The sequence below is a fragment of the Natator depressus genome, chromosome 22, assembly GCF_965152275.1.
Source record: "Natator depressus isolate rNatDep1 chromosome 22, rNatDep2.hap1, whole genome shotgun sequence".
In the NCBI taxonomy this organism is placed as follows: Eukaryota; Metazoa; Chordata; order Testudines; family Cheloniidae; genus Natator; species Natator depressus.
Window position 1 is genome coordinate 17702968 of NC_134255.1, and position 21580 is coordinate 17724547.

The window sequence follows — 21580 nt, forward strand, 5'->3', positions numbered from 1 at the left end:
TATGCAAGAGCCAAGGTTTTGTCTCCAAATCCACATCTTTGGTGAACCCTCCCTACAGAGGTCCCTTGACTAACTAGCTCTCCATGGCTTCTTGCCTTGGCAGTGTTATCCCATGCATCATTCCCGGATTAGACTAATTTCCCTGCTTTCCCTTGTTTTTGTGACATACCATGTAAGTGGGCCAAAAGGAATAACTGAAGAAGTCACTGATTAGTACATGCCAAAGAATCAAGGGCCGGTGGGGTGTGGCGGGGTGGGAGGGCAGGGGGATATAACTGACAGTGACGTTTAGAATTCACTGGCTTATCTTTGGTTTGGTGGCAGTTAAGCTCCGGATACTCAAAGCTTCAGGTTGGGAAGCCTCAGATGTAGCCGGCAAGCTAAACTGTATGGGACACAGAGATTAGGCAGGCTTCTCAGGACTCCCCATCCTGCAGAGATAGTGCACCAGAACAGGGAGAAGGGGTTTTTTGTTTAAGAGAATTAAAGGGTCCAAACGAGAAAGCCATTCACATAGAGCTACGGTCAATGGCTTCCCTGTCTCCAGCCACAGGCTCTTCAGAGCACAACTCCAGTGTATTATGGCTTAAGAGCGTAGCAGAAAACTGCTCTAGGAAACCTATCTAAACAAAGGAAGGTACCACAATCATCTGTGGCTGTTGGGCTAACCCAAGGACTCTGACTTCCCAAAGGGGTTGCTGTGCTCCTGTATTATGCCACAGTTACTTTGGATCTGACAGCTGCTATTTTGACATTGGAAAGGTGCAAGCCATGCCACTTTGCAAAGCTGACTTGGGAGATCACAATATACAAGGAGACAAGTATTAAATGCTATGCCAATTAATGTCCCTCATCATCTAGCCTGAAGCCCTGACAGGAATTGAACTGGGCCCAGCACATCGAAGATGGGCCTTTTGGCTGGCTTCTGTTTCAGTCTCTAACGCGCAGCTCTGATCTTGATTAATTGAACTCAGGGCTGAGTGGTGTCTCCACACATAGAATCATAGAATATCAGGGTTGGAAGGGACCTCAGGAGGTCATCTAGTCCAACCCCCTGCTCAAAGCAGGACCGACCCCAACTAAATTATCCCAGCCAGGGCTTTGTCAAGCTGGGCCTTAGCAATTTTAGCATGCAAATTTAGCAGTAGCTCTGCATGCTGCATTCCCCAAACACATTACAAACTATGCTACTTGCAGTCCCAGTGATAAAATGCTTATGTTGTGTTGCTTGTAATTAAGTCACAACAAGTCTAATCAATAATGATTCAGCAATACTGTCAACAGAAGATCTCTATTCTCTCTGGCAGCGCAATTATTCACTGAAAATTAATTTTCCTTTAGTTAAACACATGCCCTTTAATGTTGCAACTACAAGGTGGTGATCTGCTCTTAGAGGCTGAGTACAGTACCATGCTGAGCATTCGCCATCAGATTATTTGTGCACTCACACAAGTACACCAAGAAGGCAGATCTGAGACAGGCACAGTGCACGCAGGAACTGGGAAAGCTTCCCCCCGACAACTCTGCCAATCCACTTTGATCATGCACTAAAGCAGCCCCTGCTGGGTTTATTCCTACACACACACACTGACCTGTAGCCCAGCCCAGGCTGTCCCTCCTCCAGTGTACCTTCCACCTCCCCCAGCCCTGGCCTACAGCTGGTCTGCTGTTCCTGAGCTTCTCTCCTAAATTCTGACACTGCTCCTTAGTCTGGATTTGCAGCACCTGCTGCTATTCCAGGCTTAAACCTCTTATATGCAGTCACTGTGAATTGTGCCTAGCAATGAGATGTTTTGGAAAAATGGGGAACTCTGATGAGATCAGCAAACCTCCCTCAACTGGAACCTAAGTCAGGGTTTGGACCCAGGTCTCCAGAAGTGATAGACTACATCATTTAGGGATTGTGTTGCTAAAATCAGCCCAACCAAAAAGCAGAAATTAAATTCCACTCTTCCTCCTTGAGAGCAAAGGAATCTGAAATCACGTCCTATTCCCCCAGTCCAGCCCCGTTTTTAGGCAGATATGCTGATGGGAACTGTCTAGCACAAGTGGCCATGAAAGCACCCTTAGCACGAGTGCAGCTTATAACTAATGTTGGTTTCAATAAACTCCAAAAAGTCTAAAGCTAAGTGAAACATTCAGATTGACGTGAAGGGGCTTTGGTAACGTGCCTTCCCACAGCACACATGCAAAAATGGATGCTGCTTTCCTGGAAACTGAAGTGGTTATGTAAATCTAGTGACCTGTATAAAGCCTTCCTCCATATTCCCGAATGAGAGAGGCTAGGGAATTGCATCATCATCATCATCTTCTGAAGAGCTAGGACCACAGTGAAGTTATCTATCCACCTACGCTACCATGGCAAAGAATCATGAAGCAACAGACTAGAAAGAGCAACATGCTTATTAGTCTCCTCAATTTTACACCCTACAGCAGCATTTCAGCATGGCTGCACAAGCACACAAAGCCTCAGCAGTGCCTGAGCATTAGCTAAGGAACATGTAAGTTACAGGATGCTGAACACTTCACTTTATGTCCCCTTGTTCTTTTCACTACTGAAGTCAAACAGTTTTCTATGCTGCTCTTAAGTACAAGCTGCCTACAATTTAGGGCAGACATGTTTGCGCTAATCTCCTCCACAACTCTGACTGTGCAGTCCTGGCTTCCACGTAAGCAGCAACTGCCAATGGTGCCAAACTGTACAGGGAAGATGTGAGATAAGCAAATATGTACACAGGATTAGGATACGGCCTTTCAACTCATCTTTCAACTCCAGATTCCCAAAGATGAGAGCCTGTTGAAGTAACTCACCCACTTGGCCTTCAAAGTATTTTGTGCATGCATGTAAGAGAAGGATTGAGGGTGTGCAGGAAGTATGCATTTCTTTTCCTTTGTCTCTCCCCAATGTATCCAAATGACTCCTCTGGTACTTGAAAAGGAACCAGTGTATTTGAGACAATTAGTCATGAATGAGAACTAGCATGCCCTGCCAAGATGAAAAAACTGATGGAAACAGCATAGCACTTCAGTATTTTTATGTCTTGTCTGGTACCGTGGGAAGATCAGGAATGACCTCAAGATGACAGGCATTAAAAACAAAATATTTAAAATGCACTCAGAGCAACTAACATTAAGAATTTGCAGCAAACAGAAATGTGGTAATCTGCAAACCAGTCTCCTGAGGGCGTCTTTGAGAAGGAACATTCAACCCTAAATTAACACACTAAACACCACAGCTTTGTTAAGGAAGCACTGCTTATTAATAATGAAAGCTCATGTCTGTGTCATCTGTGTACTGTACAAGTGTCATTTACAGGACTGATGTATGCAAAAGGCTCATTTAGACACTATCTTGCAGACTTGCAAAGACAACAAGCCACTCTGGACATACTCCAGCAGAAGCATGACACTCCCCGAGCTTTCACAATGCCAGGGATATTTCAGCTCTTGAGAACCAGGTCACTAGTGGTCACTGAAATGCAGTGAGAAAGAGAACCAAATGAGGCCAGTCCTGAGACAGATGGGAGTTATGCACAAGAATGTGCTACACTAGCAGCAGCCCTTGAAGAAGGCGGCATAGAGCAAGCAGGATATTGTAGTTTCACACAGCTAATGTGCATGTGTGGAGAGAAAGCTGGGGGGAAAGGAGGAGGAGAAAAGAAAACACTATCTGCAAACTCCTGCTCAGCACTTCAGTCCCATCTACCTAGTGAAGAAATGGATTTTTAAAAAAATCCCTGCAGCCTCCCACCACTTGTCAAAGGAAGTGAAGATCAATTTACGGATATCTCCTGGTTTCCAATAGCTATACTGGTACGTACATAAAGTCAGCAACATATTTAAATTAGATCTAACTGACTTTTAAAGGTTAAATGTTTGAGCACAAAGAAACAGACTGGAGCCCTTTTACACATTCACAGGTGAGGCTCTTCGAGGAATGAAATGCAGGTTGGCTTTATGGCGATGTGGCTCTGTACTAGCCCTATACTATGTTTAACTACTAACCTATTGTAAAGGAACGAGAATAGAAAGAAATCAAGCTTGCTCAGTAACTAGCCGTCAGAAAAGCAGGTCTCTCTCTACTCACAGAGCTGTAGACAAGGAGATCCAACACACAGCCATTTTCAGAGAGAACTTGGTTTTATTTTAAATGGAATCAAGCTAATCTTTCAGGAGAATTTCTTTTTGTTGAGCCTAGAACATGCTCCATTCCAGCAGCCCATGTATCTGTGTCCAATAAGTAGACATGTACTCCAGGGGGTTCGCACAGAAAATGAAGACAAATTCAGGATTATTAACAGAATTTACCAGAGGGCCTGCAAAACTCTCCTGTCTTAGGGAGAAATGGTAAAACGTTCCAGATTCCTAGGGCCTGGTGTGTTTTCAGACTTTCCACCTTACAAGAGCTACTAAAAACCTGCCCTCACTAATATTTTAGTCATGTATTGACAGCAGTCTATGATATGCAAGGTTAGATAGATGGGAGCTGAAATTTTCAAAAGAAAATGGATTTAGAAGTTCTCTGGAATTCAGAAATCCACACAGCTTACACGTTAGATATTAGTGCTCACCCCATACAGCTACTAGATGGGTAGAAATGTCCTTTATCTGAAGATACAAACAAAATAAATAAATTCAGCCAGCTGGTATTGAAGCTGAACTGTTCCAAAGACACTCAGAGCAGGAAGCCTCAGATAGTGCCTGCGAACAAACAGTTTCAGAAACCTCAGTGCAAACAAATCTGGCCTTACCTGTGGACATAAAAAATGGAATGCGAAATTTTCCACTAAGCACCCTTGCCCGCAGATTCTGCAGAGTACTCCCATCGAACGGCAGAGCACCACAGACCAGCACATACAGGACCACACCAAGACTCTGTGTTAAAAACAAAGATTTGACACAGATTAGCAACGTCAAAGGGGACATGAGAGGCTCTGCAAACTGCAGAGAACAGCAGCAAGTGCAGCTTTTGGAAGAATGCAAACACAATTAGGATACTGTCATGGTTTAGCAGCCCCCAACTAATCCCAGCTCAACCTCCCAAAGACATCTGTTGAAATGATAAGCCTGAGATAGGCCTGCTCTTAGGCCTCAAAAACAAAGGGTGCAACAATCCTAAAATCCCAGCCCTCCATCACCACAAAGGGAGACTCTGGGTAACCATCATCCCCAGTGTAAATCCACTTGGTTCAATAGAGTTACACAGTTTGTTAAATTCAGTTGTGGCTCTGTGGCGACTGTACGTCCACACAGAACATGCAGAGCTTAACTCATGCCGTGCTTCTCGCCCACCCTCCTGGACCCCTTCTTAAAGCACACAGATGATCCGGCCAGGAAAATGGAGGGATGGCAGGAATCGCACAGCCACACCAGAATGGCAACAAACCTCATGCCCAGTTTCGAACTAGGATTGTAAAACTGCTATAGCCGTGCTTTTGCAGAGCTGTTACCAAACAGCTAATGCCTGTAAGGGAGACTGTTTCAAACTACTAATTGATGTGGGATGGGCAGGCAGCTGCTAGCATTCTTCTTGTGGGCCTTTTGCCTTCATTGTGCCCTTTTAAATGCTCTGTTCTGAGGGATATGATCTCTACTTGCTACAAATAACTACACCAGGTCAAACCAGGTAACAAGCAGAATAGCCAACTTCTCACTGGTACGTATTAAGAGAATCTAACTCTCTTAAGACCAAATTAAAACGTACATATATTTCTACACAACTCCTAAAATATTAAGTACAGTGCCTTATAACAAGAAGCATGCAATTTAATAGCTGGAATAAAGCTACATTTCTTTGAATAACACTATTTCCACAAATGGGTCCTTCCTACAAGACGTGAATTCAGTGCTTTGGAAGCAAAGCCACATGTAAAAAGCAGCGATATGAGATCAAAGCAAAATACAGATATGTTCACCGCATACCCAAATGTCAACCTTTGGCCCATCATATTCCTTCCCTTCAAAGAGCTCGGGGGCTGCGTAGGGGGGACTCCCACACCAGGTTTTAAGCAGCTGGCCAGGTGTGAAGATGTTACTGAACCCAAAATCTGAAAGAACAATGAGAGACTCGATTAAAAGAGGAGTACATGACCCATTCCAACTGCTGTATGCATCGGATGGTGTTTGTGTAAGCAAACGGCTGAGAGACACAGTCCAGTGAAGTCACGTGCAATCCCACAATGGCTGACTGCCCCTTGGATCACGACAGGGAAAACGGGAGGGAGGAAGAGCTGCTGCTGATCTGTGCACTAAAGTGAACCCAACCAGCAAATCTGCAGCTTCTAATAGGGGGTACAGGGGACAAACGAACAATAGAGGCAGAATGCTGACAATAGCATATCTTTGCCTCATAAAATATACACACCATTTATTTAACCTCCTTAAAAATGCCAGGAACTTAGCACTATTAGGACTGTGTCAGAATCTGCAAATACAGCCATCTCGCTTATTATATACACAGTTCTTACAAAAAGTGTTTTTCTTCCATTTTATCAGATACACGTATCAGCTCTTGCAGGAGAGACATGTTCTAGCAATTAGACTTAGCATTAGGATTTCAATTTACATTCAGAAGACGCTACATGAAGATTTTTCATCGGTTTCTAGTCTCCACTCTCCCAGCTGTCAGTTTCAAAAATCTCACTCTCACGGTCAGAGCAGGTGTTACAGCTAGAGCTGTTGAAACCAAGATAAGCTGAAGATATAGAGCAAAGAGAATGGGAAAACTGGGTTTTTCATTTGCCAGAAAGTGCTTGATTCTCTTCTGGCAACCTGGAAGCCCCAGTTATAGGGCACGTCTTCACTGGCAACGTTAAAGTGCTGGCTGTGACAGCGTTTTAACGTGGCTTGTGTAGTCACGAGGGGAATAGCTCCCAGCGCTCGTGCACCATCTACCCTGGCACTTTACAGCACTGCAACCTGCAGCACTTAGGGGGTGTTTTTCCCCACCCCTGAGTGAGGAAGTTGCAGCGCTGTAAAGTGCCAGGGTAGGCAAGCCCATAGAGGACAGTTCTCCAAACTAATCCAGCCATTCAGCAACAGCAAACAGTAAACCCGGAGACTGAAGTTAAGAGAAAAGTCTTGGTAACCAAACGGCAAGCTGTGGCCAGCCATCCAACCATTCAAACAGCATTTGCGCTCTGGGGTGATGACGGCATTCCACATTGATTCCTTTGCCACCTCCAGTGTGCCGTCCAAATCCCAGAGGTGGTTTCTGCATGTGTCTGCACGTGTGTGTAGAAAGGGGTGGAATTTGGGAGACAAAGGTCTGCATCTCATACATACAACACTGTTTCAGCTCAATGGATATTAAGGGTTCCCCTCCCCCATTGCATCAGCAAAAAGAGCTTCGCCCAGAACATGGCATCATTAACCATTTCTTCCCTTTTTCGCTCTCCAGCCAAGGAAAAAAAAACGAAGTAGCAAGATGCAGGAGTACTATCCAAGGGGCCACACAGCCAAGATTATTTGCAAATTGCTTTGCCTTTGGATGTTTATGCTAATAATGCCCCAGTATGAGCACAAATGACGTCAATGCACACCAACCACGGCCCACATCAGTAACACACAGTTTTCATAGGATTTGCATGAGAAGCAAATCTCCACAAAGGCCTTTTGAGAGAGATGGTGTAAAAGTAGGGAAGCCAGTGAGGAAATAACCCATTTCACGAATTTGATGTGAACAAAACAAAAGCAGGGCACCAAGGTGCAAGAGCTAGAGTACAGCTGGTAAAAATAAAAATTTCTTATGAAGAATTTAATAAGACTAACCTTGACTCCCTAACTACAATGCATTGGGGGATAACATTAACGAAACACAGGCTCCAAGCTTTGTACTTCGAGCAGAATTAGTCTCAACCTAGCACTTTGCTAGGTTAAAATCTGCTCTCTAACAGACCAGTACAAATATGGAGAAATGGAAAAGAAATTGGCCTATGGTATTTATGGAAGTGGCAAGGTGTATTCAAGATGCAGAGATACCAAGTTTCAGAGTGGTAGCCGTGTTAGTCTGTATCAGCAAAAAGAACGAGGGGTATTTGTCGCATTTTAGAGACTAACACATTTATTTGGGCATAAGCTTTCGCGGCCTAAAACCCACTTCATCAGATGCATGCAGTGGAAAATACAGTAGAAAGATATATATACACAGAGAACATGAAAAAATGGGTGTTGCCATAACTAACGAGACTAATCAATTAAGGTGGGCTATTATCAGCAGGAGAAAAAAAAACTTTTGTAGTGATAATCAGGATGGCCCATTTCAAACAGTTGACAAGAAGGTGTGAGTAACAGTAGGGGAAAAAATTAGCATGGGGAAATAGTTTTTACTTTGTGGTAATGACCCATCAACTCCCAGTCTTTATTCAAGCCTAATTTAATGGTGTCCAGTTTGCAAATTAATTCCAGTTCTGCAGTTTCTCATTGGAGTCTGTTTTTGAAGTTATTTTGTTGAAGAATTGCCACTTAGGTCTGTAATTGAATGACCAGGGAGGTTGAAGTGTTCTCCAACTGGTTTTTGAATGTTATAATTCTTGATGTCTGATACCAAGATAGGAGCTCAATCCTTTACACAGTGAAGGTTTTTTCTTCTACTTTCATTTTGCAAAACTGTCATGAACATTTCCCAACCCCAGCACATAATCTACTTACCCATGCTTAAAAATCGTGATTGATAATGGGAAAAAAAAAGTTTTATTTGACTTGTTCATCAAAAAAGTTACTCCCCGTGGGCAAGCAGAATTATGCAACTCTGGCTTAAAACACTGAAAGCATTAGCATCTGGATAGACATACACAACTGCCGAGTGTATCAGACAAGACTTCCATATTTCAAAGAGGGAACTATGAGAAGAACCAACAATGGCAAGCAGCTATCTTAGGGACTCCCAGAGCTCCCATCGCCAGAGTATCTCAACCCTGCACAAAAAACCTACTTAACTTTGATGGTAACATGTTATTCCATACCCTGCAACTCAGTGCCAACCTTCCTCCCCATCCCAATCCCAATCCAAGTGTTTCCGCTTCTCCAGCGATCTTTGCATTTTTCCATGCTGACCCTTATTCAGAGAGCTCTCTACAGGATGTGGTCCATGGGACTACTACCCTCTTCTCTTTCAAATCCCTACAATGACATCTACAAAAATATTAGCCAGCTAACTGATGGGGGCTAGTCATGGTAGGGGATAGCTGACGATAGTTTACACTAACTTAGAAAGAAAGAATACATTCACTTTATCCTTGTCCCACCCTTCAGTAAACTGCTCGTCATCTTACAGAGAATAAAAACACCAGGGCTGTATTTCTTTTAATGGATGGGGCCTGGCACATTGTGGTTGCTACTGAAGTACACTGTGCATACCACACAAATAGTACAGTTCAAGACCAAGAACTGCTTCAAAAATCAGCAAACGGATTAATATAATAAACACAAATTAATTTCAAACCCATCACTTGCCAATTCCTTGGGTTTTGCACAATGTTGGGAACCAAATAAATTACTCTGGGTTGGCAAATACAACAACATTCAGCCCGAGGAGGCTGATTCACAGAAACAGCACACAGCTTGGAGTTTCTCTAGTCCACCTCTGAAAACCTTTGAAATGTGCTCTCATGCTTACAGTGGGACGCTTGGCAAGTCACTGAATTCTGACTGCCAGGCAAGCACTAAAGCCTACAAAACTAGGCTGCACCTTTAACAACAAACCCTGTGAAATCAAGTTTAAATGCAAGTTTTTCCTCAAATGAATAGGCATGTGCTGAAACCTTGGCAAGCTGGCTGACATTCTGAGCAAGCTGATATGGTTTGGTTTTTTATCCCTAGCATTCGGCAGGAAGTCAATGTGCGCCAAAGAGCTTTAGAGCATTCTTGGGAACCATTACCATATTAATAGTGAGCTCTTTGCAGCTTGATAATTGGGGGGGGGGGGGGGGCTGGTGTGGAGGGGAAGAAGAAGAGACAGATGACACACAGAGGTGTGAAACAGTAGGAAATGAAACAAGAAGACAGGCAACAAAACCACAGCTCCTGTCTCAAAGTGTTAAAGGCAGAACTTAAACAAGTTCCTCCCCACCCAGTTGTTAACATGAACAAGTCTATCATCTCCACCACGAGCTGCAGCCAACCTCAACGGCAAGTAACCAGAACTACAACCAAGTTCAAGCCGAGAATGTTTTGGGAAACCATCCTGGCTAGGCCTGTCCAAATGGCCGTGGGAACTCAGCTCTAACCCCTGGGGGCCGCTGACAATCCCAGCCTACATGCAGAACATGCACATTGCTATGTGGCGCATACAGGCTACTGGCAAGTATAAAAGACTCAGGCCACGTATGCGAGTGACAGGTGGGTGAGAACTCAATGACATGGAAAGGCTCAGACACAAACAATAGTATGAACATCTCAGAGAATCAGCTGTTTCAGTACTCCACCCAGTACTGATGGCAGATTTTAAATGCCGGCACCTCTCTGCTCACAGTCCATTTTTAATACATTTTTTTCCCCAAAGACATCTTAAATCAGAGCATCTCATTTGACAGAAGAAACACTTGTTGAATAACTTAGGTCTAGTAGGACGTTTAGGTGGCTTTAAATAGATTTGGTCCTAGTTGAACACCTAACCAGATATTGTAGAAACAGTGATCATAACTGTCACTTCTACCAAGGATATAGTCCCAGGCACATATGTAACTGGGGCTAAAAACACCACAAATACCTCTTTGCTTCAACAGCAGGATCAGGAAGCTCACGGTTGCAAGCCTTCGCTGCTACTCTTGAACCAAAATTATCAGTACAACAAACAGAAGAAATGACTCAGGACTCTGGAGTCAGACATGTAGGTAAGGCAGCCAGCTGGAGCCTAGGAGTTCATTTTGCATTGTGGCTGGGTTTCAGAGGGGGAAATAGCTCACTTTGAAGAGCTTCCTCTTTGCACAGTATTTCAGACCCCACCATGATCTGTGGTGAACTAGAATCAGATGGCTCTCTTTGATATGAAGTCCTGCTGAACAGCTGGAAATAGTTTTCCAGAACCCACCTGTGCTTAATGAACTGAGGTCAAATGTGGGGAGGAAACAGTCTTCTTAAAGCTGTGTGGAGCAAGGAAGGAATACCTGTGTGTGTGAGGATTTTAAAAGCAAAACTCTGTTTGTTAAACAAACATACTTACAGTCTATGAGCACTGCCACAGACTAAGGAAAAATACCTGTTTGCCTACAGATCCACCAACCAGAGCACAACCAGGAAGCTCGCTGTCCACAAACAGAAGGAAAGGGAAAACCCTTACAGAGCACTCTTACCACTGGTTAGGACTGAATGTAGCCACAGCAGCTGGGAGAAGGGGTCTTAGGAAAGCCATTTTTATTATCTGAATCAGCTAGCAGTTAACTAACCCAATGGCTGGCACAGCAGAGGAAGCTCTGCAATAGGCCAGGAGGAGGAACTCCGAGATGGATTAACTGTGATATTTTCTAGCTCCATTTCCACAGAGCACCAGAACTAGAACCAGAAGCAGACATAACATCTGTACAAATAACTGGCTTTTGCCTTCAGAAGATGGAAGAGGCTGAGGATGCATTCTTGTTAAGCGATGGCCTTACAGATGAGATCCTCTTCTGAAAGTGGCTCCCAGGAAGGCCCAGGGGTTTACCAAGTGTCGCAACCCCTGGATGAACTTTTTGACTGCAAGCAAAGAGAAGCACATTGCCAAAAACTTCTGACTCTCACCCTTTGAGAAGATACACTGCAGAAAAACCCTCCATGGGAAGAAGAAAGCTAGGCAGCAAGGCAGAAACAACATTTGTAGGCTTAAGAACATGCTTTCTGTTCACCTGCAAGTGAGAATAGCCACACTGCCAACTTCCAGTCATTGCTACCGCATTTTACTTAATGGCAGTTACTTAACAGTATTGCACTTACCAATCTGTAACCATAAAAAGAACACAAAGCCACATACAAAAGCCCATTACAGAATCAGTCGTAGAATCATAGGACTGGAAGGTACCTCGAGAGGTCATCTAGTCCAGTCCCCTGCACTCACGGCAGGACTAAGTATTATCTAAACAATCCCTGACAAGTGTTTGTCTAACCTGCTCTTAAAAATCTCCAAGAATGGAGATTCCACAACCTCCCTAGGCAATTTATTTCAGTGCTTAATCACCCTGACAGTTAGGAAGTTTTTCCTAATGTTCAACCTAAACCCCCGCCCCCTGCAATTTAAACCCATTGCTTCTTGTCCTATCCTCAGAGGTTAAGAAGAATAATTTTTCCTCCCTCCTCCTTGTGACAACCTTTTATGTACTTGAAAACTGTTATGTCCCCTCTCAGTCTTCTCTTCTCTAGACTAAAGAAACCCAATTTTTTCAGTCTTCCCTCATAGGTCATGTTTTCTAGACCTTTAATCATTTTTGTTGCTCTTCTCTGGACTTTCTCCAATTTGTCCACATCTTTTCTGAAATGTGGCGTCCAGAACTGGACACAATACCCCAGTTGAGGCCTACTCAGTGCAGAGTAGAGCGGAAGAATTACTTCTCTTGTCTACAACATTCCTGCTAATACATCCCAGAATGATGTTCGTTTTTTTGCAACAGCAATACACTGTTGACTCATTTTGCTTCTGCTCCACTATGACCCCCAGATCCCTTTCCACAGTACTCCCTCCTAGGCAGTCATTTCCCATTTTGTATGTGTGCAACTGATTGTTCCTTTCTCAGTGGAGTACTTTGCATTTGTCCTTATTGAATTTCATCCTGTTTACTTCAGACCATTTCTCCAGTTTGTCCAGATCATTTTGAATTATAATCCTATCCTCCAAAGCACTTGCAACACCTCCCAGCTTGGTAACGTCCACAAACTTTATAAGTGTACTCTCTATGCCATTATCTAAATCATTGATGAAGATAGTGAACAGAACTGGACCCAGAACTGACCCCTGTGGGACCCCACTCACGCCCTTCCAGCCTGACTGTGAACCACTGATAACTACTCTCTGGGAATGGTTTTCCAATCAGTTATGCACCCACCTTATAATAGCTCCATCTAGGTTGCATTTCCCTAGTTAGTTTATGAGAAGATCATGCGAGACAGTATCAAAAACTTTACTAAAGACAAGATATACCACATCTACCGCTTCCCCCTATCCACGAGGCTTGTTACCTTGTCAAAGAAAACTATCAGGGTGGTTTGACAAGATTTGTTCTTGACAAATCCATGCTGACTGTTACTTATCACCTTATTATGTTCTAAATGTTTTATTCCTTAGATATTTTTAAGGTCAGGCTTGACAAAGCCCTGGCTGGGATGATTTAGTTGGGGACTGGTCCTGCTTTGAGCAGGGGGTTGGACTAGATGACCTCCTGAGGTCCCTTCCAACCCTGATATTCTATGATTCTATGTTTGCAGATTGATTGCTTAATTATTTGCTCCATTATCTTTCCGGGTACATTCCGCTTATAGAGCAATAGGAGCTCACTGGGAAGTTCACACTGGCAGGAACTGGGGAGTTTCCCATTACCCTCCAATGAGTGATTTGCAAGTTCCTGTAAAACTGCAGAAGCTGGAGATCGCTTTGCACATAATGCTAAAGATCAGCCATAATGCACTTCAACAATACTAACCATCTCACAGAACGCTGCTTCCCACAGAGCTACACAAGCAGCACAAAAGGAACTACACAAAACACCACCCCTTTGCTTCCTTTTTATCTTGTATACTTTGAGAGGCAGTGTAGCCTGGTATTCAGAACAGGGGACTGGGAAACAGGATTTCTGGATTCTATTTCCAGCTCTGCCAGTGACACTGTGTCCCTGGATAGGTCACTTCAGCTTTCTGTGCCTCGGTCCAGGTCTATGAAATGAAGAAAGAACAGACCTACCATATGCAGGCTTGGGAAGCCCTTTGAAACACTCAGTTGAGGGGAGCTACAGAAGTAAAATCATCTGCCTCACAGGGAAGAGGTTTTTAATTTAGAGATTGTTAAAGTAAGGCTTGGAAGTAAGGTTCTGCTTATCTTTCATCTTGTCTGTACAGTTCTATGTATTTTTGAAGTATTCTTTCTGGGGGGTCCTGCAAGAAAAAAAAGATCAGCTGCTACCACTTTTTGTTCTTGACAGAACAGAATCACCAGTGTCAAATTATAATTGATGGGGTCTAGGGACAAAACTAACTACTTGGAAAATCCTGTACTGTAAATCAGCTTTTCCAGGCTGTTCTTCAAATCACTACCAAGTCTCCCTGCCAAGTAAAACAACACTACCACATGGGTGGGAACTATCTTCTAGACCATTCTGGGAGCAGAGATTGGGAAGGAGAATAGTTTCCAGCTTCCTTAGGTTTAAATAAAAAAAAAAGTTTCCACAATTTTCAAACATTCACATAACTTGTCAGCATGTTCATATGGACATTTCTTCAGGGAATCCAGCCGCATTTCAGATTCTGCCAAAGTTACTTCTGAAGAGCTTTTTAAAAAGTGTTGTACATGCAGGAATTTTTCCCACTCATCATAAAAGAGGAGGCCTAAAATCATTTGTAAGTGTATTTGCACACGGCAGACATAAGAATATACATCAATCATAAATAAGGCTATGATTTTGTCACGCATTTTTAGTTAATTTCGTGGTAGAGGTGCGGGGATGGGGGAGGGGGGAGAAGGGGAGACCCTCTAGTCATGGAAAGTCCACCCCCAGAGGGGTGTTGGAACATGAGCCCAGCCCTGCAGCAACACCTCTGGCTCCCTGCTCCAAGCATTGTGATGTATGCAGGTTTGGGCTGTTCACCTTTCCGTCTCCATCAGCCTGCCACTCACATGCCACTGTCTGCTCTAAGAATATTTTAATTCTAAATAGTGATAAGCAAAAAGACTAGGAACAACATATTTGTAAAGAAAGTTAAATTCCTCTACCACACTTGTGACCAAAATACTGCGATTTAAACCTAGAAAATGTACATCTTGAGATGCTGGCTCAATAAAAAAAAGTTCCTAAACTTGGTAAATCAGGTCAGTATTAAAATTGCTCCAGACTGACTAGTTCCATGCCAAGTCACAGCCTGAAGCAAGTTTCAGTCAAGTTATAAATCCTTCTAAAATGGGTTCTATAATTAAAATGCTGACAAACCTTTCACTATTTCAGCTCTGCCAGGTACTACAATACGGATATTCACCTAGCCACTGAAAAGGAAAATACACACACACACACGCACACTATAGAGGGGAAAAATAAATACACAGGGAGGGAGAGAAAGGAATCATTCACATCGGACATCAATCATATGTGCCACCACCAGAGCAGCTGTTAGCATTACACTCCGGCCACTGGGCTAGGAGAGAAAGATGAAACTGAGGCGCTCTCCATGGATGCCTATTTATCAGGACAGCATGGAGCTCTTTCCACAGCTTTGGCATTTGCTGGGATCCATGCATCAATGGAACTAAATGGATCGCTATTAGCCGTCCCAAAGGGAAAGCCTATATGGTGAGGTGGCCAAATGGATACAAGACCTGCTTTTGTTTTGAGCAGACATTCACCATTCACATGTATCTATGTGACATTAAGGACTAGTTGGTGTATCCTGATCTAAGCCCAGAGAGTTTAGGCCGTAGACTGAGCTCAGCCTCTCTGGCAGCAAATCTGTGGAGCTGGACAGAGCAGACATTTTCATACGGGGAAGCAATACAGACGTGAAGGTCTGCGCTGAAACAGTTTAGAGAGTGCCTGAAACGCGGGCTTTACTGGCAGCCAAGCTAGCTGCAAAATATTCACCCATTCTACCAGGACTTATTGACGCATGCCAGAACAATAGAGGCGTCTATCATTGTGCAACGAGCCCGTTGCTGGAAACGTGTACATGGCCTTGTTGGATCGTCTTCAGCTTTCCGCTTTGTTCTTGATATACTGCTAAGCGAGACGCTACTGTGGTGATTTTCTCTCTTCCACACAAATAGAAAGGAATTGATCAAAATCTCTTTACTTTCTCTTACCTCTCTACCCCTAAACTTTGCCGTCTTTATTTTTTCACACTCCCTGCCTCTCACTCACCTTGCCCCACTTCAGAGAAACCCTAAACTGACAACAGGACCCAGCCTCGAGGTCAGCCTCTAGTTGTGTCTCGCCCATTGGAAAGGGGATTGGAACACCATAGCTTTTGTAACACCAGGCCTGCCTGCAGAGTAAAAGCCCACTCTTTACCAGCATGAAGCGGGATATAAATCAACATTCTATAATTTATCAGAGGAGTAGCCGTATTAGTCTGCATCCATAAAAACAATGAGGAGTCCAGTGGCATCTTAAAGACTAACAGGTAATCTGTGAGTCTTTAAGGTGCCACCGGACTCCTCATTACTCTGTCATTTGCTGGCTTTGGGCCACACAGAAATCTTAAGTTTCCTTTAACTGAACTGTGCTTCCTCCTTTCTGACTAGCATAAACAGCGAGTGCCTCCGTTTAACAACTTCTAACAGCGGTTGCCTTCCTCCCCCTCCACTAGCCCCCAGCTCACCTGCTATTTTGATGTTTAGGTTAGCGTCCAGCAGCAGATTCTCTGCCTTCAAGTCTCTGTGAACGATGTTACAACAGTGACAAAAGTGGACAGCAGCTACAATCTGCTTGAACTTTCTCCGGGCTTCTTTCTCAGCCATCCGTCCATGGGCTACCAGGTGATCTGTAGGGGACCAGAAAAGAACAAATGGTTATGGGCTCAGGAAAGACAGGCAGGAAATGGGCATCTGGTGTACAGCTAACAAGAGATGTAGAGGAAGAAAAATAAAACGAGCAGTACTTCACCGTGATATAATCTCCCTCCATTAAGTAGTACAAGCTTCAGTCTAATTAATGCTTAGGTTACTGGAGAGCGCTAAAACTCACTCCGAGGATAGAAGAGCATTTTTCAGCTACAAGGGGCAAGTTTTCATGGGACAGATGATACTCAGAACTAAAGACTAACTCCTGCACTTTCTCTCACACACACACACACACACACCAGAGGAGGAAAGGAAGAAACCACCCAGCAAGGGGTTGGGCCTAGTCCGGGGTTCTCCTGACTCAACGGGTGCAAGATTGGGAGTTGTGTTAGGGCTAATAAATGGTGTCATTACTCATGCTGTCTGCAAGGCAAGAGAAGTGTCAGAAGACTGGAGATTGGTCTGCATTTAGATAACTACACTCAGCTGTACAAGTAAAGATACATTTTGGAAGTATTAAACCTCCTGTACAAGGCTCAATCCAATCTCTATTAGAGACCAAGATACCATTTAACGTGTGTGTGGGGTAGACTGGCAGACATCTCCCTACAGAACCATTTGGTGCTGGCCAGCATCAGAAACGGAATCCTAAACTGCATGGACCTTAGGAATTGCCAGACTAGATCAGATCCATTTTCTTACAATATAAAGGTTCATATTTTATCAACAGGATTCTAGTGACTAAACCCTATGACACAGAGGAAGAATAGGAATACAACTCCCTAATGTATGCCCAGTTGTATTTCGGGAACTGTTGCAAAAATGAAGTGAGGAACATTTTAAAATGTGTATCCAGGAATTTGCCACCCTGTGCTTTAAATGCTTGCTCAAATGTCTAGGTGTTTGCTGTTTTAATAAGTGACATTCATGTTTTTTATATATCTGCACAAGTGTCATGGAGTAAGACTTTCTGCATATCTAATTCATTACTGCAAAAGTCAGGTAAATACTGCTCCTGGAGAAAGTCTGGGTACTTAGACATTTTGTTGGAATATTACCTCAATTTGTTTTAAAAAATAATTTCATTTCAATGTACCATCTGCTGACGCCGGCCTTGCTGTTGGAAATGTCCTGTCCAAGTACTGACCCAATTGGACCCTACTTTGCTGATAAGATCAGAATGGGAAGCGGCACAACTGCAAGCTAAATCAGTACACTTTACATTTAAATACCTTTACAAGTACAGAGCTTTAAAGAGACACGATTTATCCCAAGAACAATTGTGTCCAACTACTTGATTCTCAGTTTTGGAGAGAGAATTTCAACTGGCAGAAATACAAACCCAAATCCACAGGCCTAGCCAAGTACCCTGATGCTTCTCTACAAGCCTGCACATGGGCAGGAAAGGTGGACAATGAGATGGAGAAAGCAGATAGATTATTGTAGGCAATTGAGACTGTCAAGGGCAAGCATCTCTCAAGAACCTAAGAGAGATTTCCCTGAGGCTGCGCCAAGCAAAGCAGCATTCAAAATCTACCTCTTCTATTTTATTACAGCAGCAGTTCTCAGTCTGTGACCCACGGATTATTCAGTGTCCACAGAGCACCTGGGGACAGTCTGAACACCTGGCAGGTTATACTATGCTGACTCCACCTCCTTGCTTCTGTCTTCTACTACAGGCATTCCATGCTCATCTAGGTAATTGAGGAGACAGAGAGGAAACAAGAGCCAGAGCCTCCATCAGAATTATTAGAAATAACGAAGCAGTTTCCTAATATTTCTTTGCTCTGTGAGGAATGGCCCTAGGTGTTGCATGATTTGCAAATGGGGTAGGAGGAGTTTCCCACAAGGGGACCACACTATGAAAAAGCATGAGGAATCCTGGTTTAAGGCACACTAACCAAATATCCCAATATTTACAAGTTGTCATGTTTCCCTTACAAATGGGAAGAGCAACTCCACACACAACCTTATACCATTATCCTAACTTGGGCCCATTCTCGATCTACAATAGCATGCATTAGGAACAACTACACAATAATGCATCTATTTCATGTGTTTCAGATTTAAAAAGCTGGCAGATAGCTACTGCTTGAGATATGAAAAAGTTACCGTAAATTAACACTAAGTGGGCATACAGTTCATTGCACCTACTGAAAACAAGCTACTGCCTCAAATTCTGAAACATTTGGAGCATTCATTCACTAGCTGGACTTCAACTTTAAAGTTGTAACTTTCTTGGTTCAAAACAATAAGAAAGTTAAGGACATGCCCATTATCTTTCATATCCTCCAGGTTAGCTACATAGCACTTTAGGCCATAGTGGGGCTAAAAATCAAGTTATGGAACAGATTAACCAAGCACCAAACAAAACCCATGAGTACTTTTTCTTCTTACTCCTGTCTCTATATACTTGAGAGAACATATAACTGTTAATGCCTAGAAGCCTTGAGAAGGAGTTCAGAAAGAGTGTGATAGGCTACTGGAATGCTCTCCAATCCCCCACCCCCATGAAGCAGGGTGCCAGAATCACACAATCTCTGAAAGAAGACAGAGATCACTGACCTCTTGTAATGATGCTTTATGAATGTACAATGCAAAGAAATGTAACAAATGAAGGCTCAACATCACATCCTCCCGCATTTCAAGAGGCCATTTATTTTAAGTGAGCTGTTGATTTGACCTCAAAAGGCCCCAAGCCCAAGGCCTGATTGCTTCAATATATTTTACTTCATAAACTGCATTAAATCGGAGAGAGCTTGAAAGAGAAGTCCGTTCTAGAGAATAAATACAAACCACTTCTGAAGGTTTCCCATCAGGTGGCTGCTTTGCCAAACCACCCATTAATTAAAATACCAGAGACATAATTGTCTTGCAATAAATACTAATTACAAAGATCCATCAAAGCACTTCTACTTGCTTCTGATGAAGAGTAATTCATTTCTTTTGGGGCTGATTTCTAAGGCAGTTGGATAGAGTTGGATTAATTCCCCCCCCCCCAAAAATTGCTATTTAAGTTTAATTTATTCCTACAGCCACGTATGTAGTAAGCACATCTGCAGTGTCCCCTATTATGATGTGACCCTTCAAACATTTCCTACCAAGTGCAGTGCCTATTACCACATGTAGTCCCACAGATCCCATTAAGCACTATGCTTTACAGTAGATTCTTTACTCATGTGAGTTGTCACATTGACAAATGGAGCCTGGTTCAATGTAAACACTCCCATAGTTTTCAACAGGCTATGGATCATGTCCCAAGCAAATCAAATCACTCATGTGCTTCAGTCTTTGCAGGATTGGGAACATCATTTGCAAATGTAGTAAACACACCTGATAATGCAAAACTCCAGATTCTGGTCTCTCAACACTGAAAATCCACAAGTGAATTTTAAAAGGGTTCTCAAGCATTTTTGGAAGGTTCCCATGAGCATATTATGCTCTATCCAGATTCAAATACCAATGAGGATGAAAACATGCAAGAATAGAAACTGTACTTTGGTCATTGTTAAAACCACATTTCACAACCTAGAAAGCAATTGCCATTTCAGGACTTCTGTTTGTACAGATTTCAGCTCTTCTAATCAGGTTCTAAGAAATTTAATCAATCTTAACTATATCAACCAGGTAATACCACTTATAAACAGACTGGAGGGATGACAGGACTTGTAATTTAAGACCATAGTTTGTTTATTAACACAGATTTTGGGATGGAGTTTGGGATTGCATATGAGGCAGTCTCCTATCACCCCACGATCAGGTCAGCTTCTGCTATGGACAACTGCCATCTTTACCGTTTGTTTTTCAGCTTGCTTAGGCATCATTTCTCAGAACTCTACCCAAACATTCAGATTTACTCACACATTTTGGTTTAATGAACACTTCAGAGTTTGATTCTCAGATGAAACTCCCCCAGACCTGTCTGCACACATAGCACTGTCTGCTCTTTCAGCACGTACTGCTTCATTAGACTGCACAAATTCCTTTAGACTTAGATGTGAAATTTCACTTCCATGAAGAAAGCCAGAGTGGAGGCCCATCCCTGAGCTTTGCACATAGGCACTGCATTTGCAGACATGCTGCACAGGCTCTAGAAGAATAAAAACAATGAAGCTACAGAATACTTCACATACCACTGAAGGCAACTGTATTCTGAGATTAACCACTGCCAGCTTAGTCTGCAGAACATCTCTTGGACAAGGCAGGTCACAGATGCCTGAACCTTGAACTGGGGGCCCAGCCACCTTACTCCCAAGTGCATCAGGTCCAGAAGCAGAGGCTCTTGCTGCCGAGTTCCAAGCATTCAATGTTATCCTCAAGTGCAGTCTTCTGACCACAAAGCCATGTGTGACTCCACTTCAGGTTCTTCTCTAAAAGGATCTGCCCTGCAGAGCTCTAATATCAAGAGACCAATCCTGCTGCTGCTGACAAACAGAGACAGGATCAGGCCCCAAGGGAAAAGGCATAAGGCACAGCACTGGTACTCAGCAGATTCCATTCCTGGGTCATCTATCACACAGAGGACATGTGACACTTTAATAAAGGGTGCAGGGTACCTGGAGACGCTGTGATAAAAAAGGTCTTAGAGCCTGACCTTCTAGCCAACCCCCTTTCAGTGACTGGCACATCAGGAGTGTCATCTTAATTTGTATACTGGTAGCACCTAAAGCTCGGGGTTCACTTGTGCTAGATGCTGTACACACAGTGAGAGGCAGTCTCTGGCCCAAAGAGCTCACAATCTCAACAGACCAGATAGACCCAGGACAAGAGCAGAGACAGAGAGACCAAGGTCAAGTGACTCACACAAGGTCACACAGCAGTTTGGTTCCAAGGCCACAAGCCGCCTCACTCCCAATCCAGTATCCTGCCCACTGATCATGCTGCCTCAGACAGTTTTCCCTTAAAAGTACAAAA

General features: G+C 43.4%; 1 protein-coding gene across 5 annotated transcripts in view; it reads right to left on the minus strand.

The window, feature by feature from the left end:
* SIK3 (SIK family kinase 3) overlaps window positions 1–21580 on the minus strand; it is a 149135-nt gene that overhangs the window by 34326 nt on the left and 93229 nt on the right. For all 5 annotated transcript variants that reach the window (XM_074936935.1, XM_074936934.1, XM_074936937.1 and 2 more), the window contains exons 4-6: window positions 16486–16647; window positions 5923–6047; window positions 4752–4875 (exon numbers count right to left, since the gene is read on the minus strand). In XM_074936935.1, coding sequence (XP_074793036.1) covers window positions 4752–4875; window positions 5923–6047; window positions 16486–16647 — 411 coding nt within the window. The remainder of the gene's footprint in view (window positions 1–4751; window positions 4876–5922; window positions 6048–16485; window positions 16648–21580) is intronic.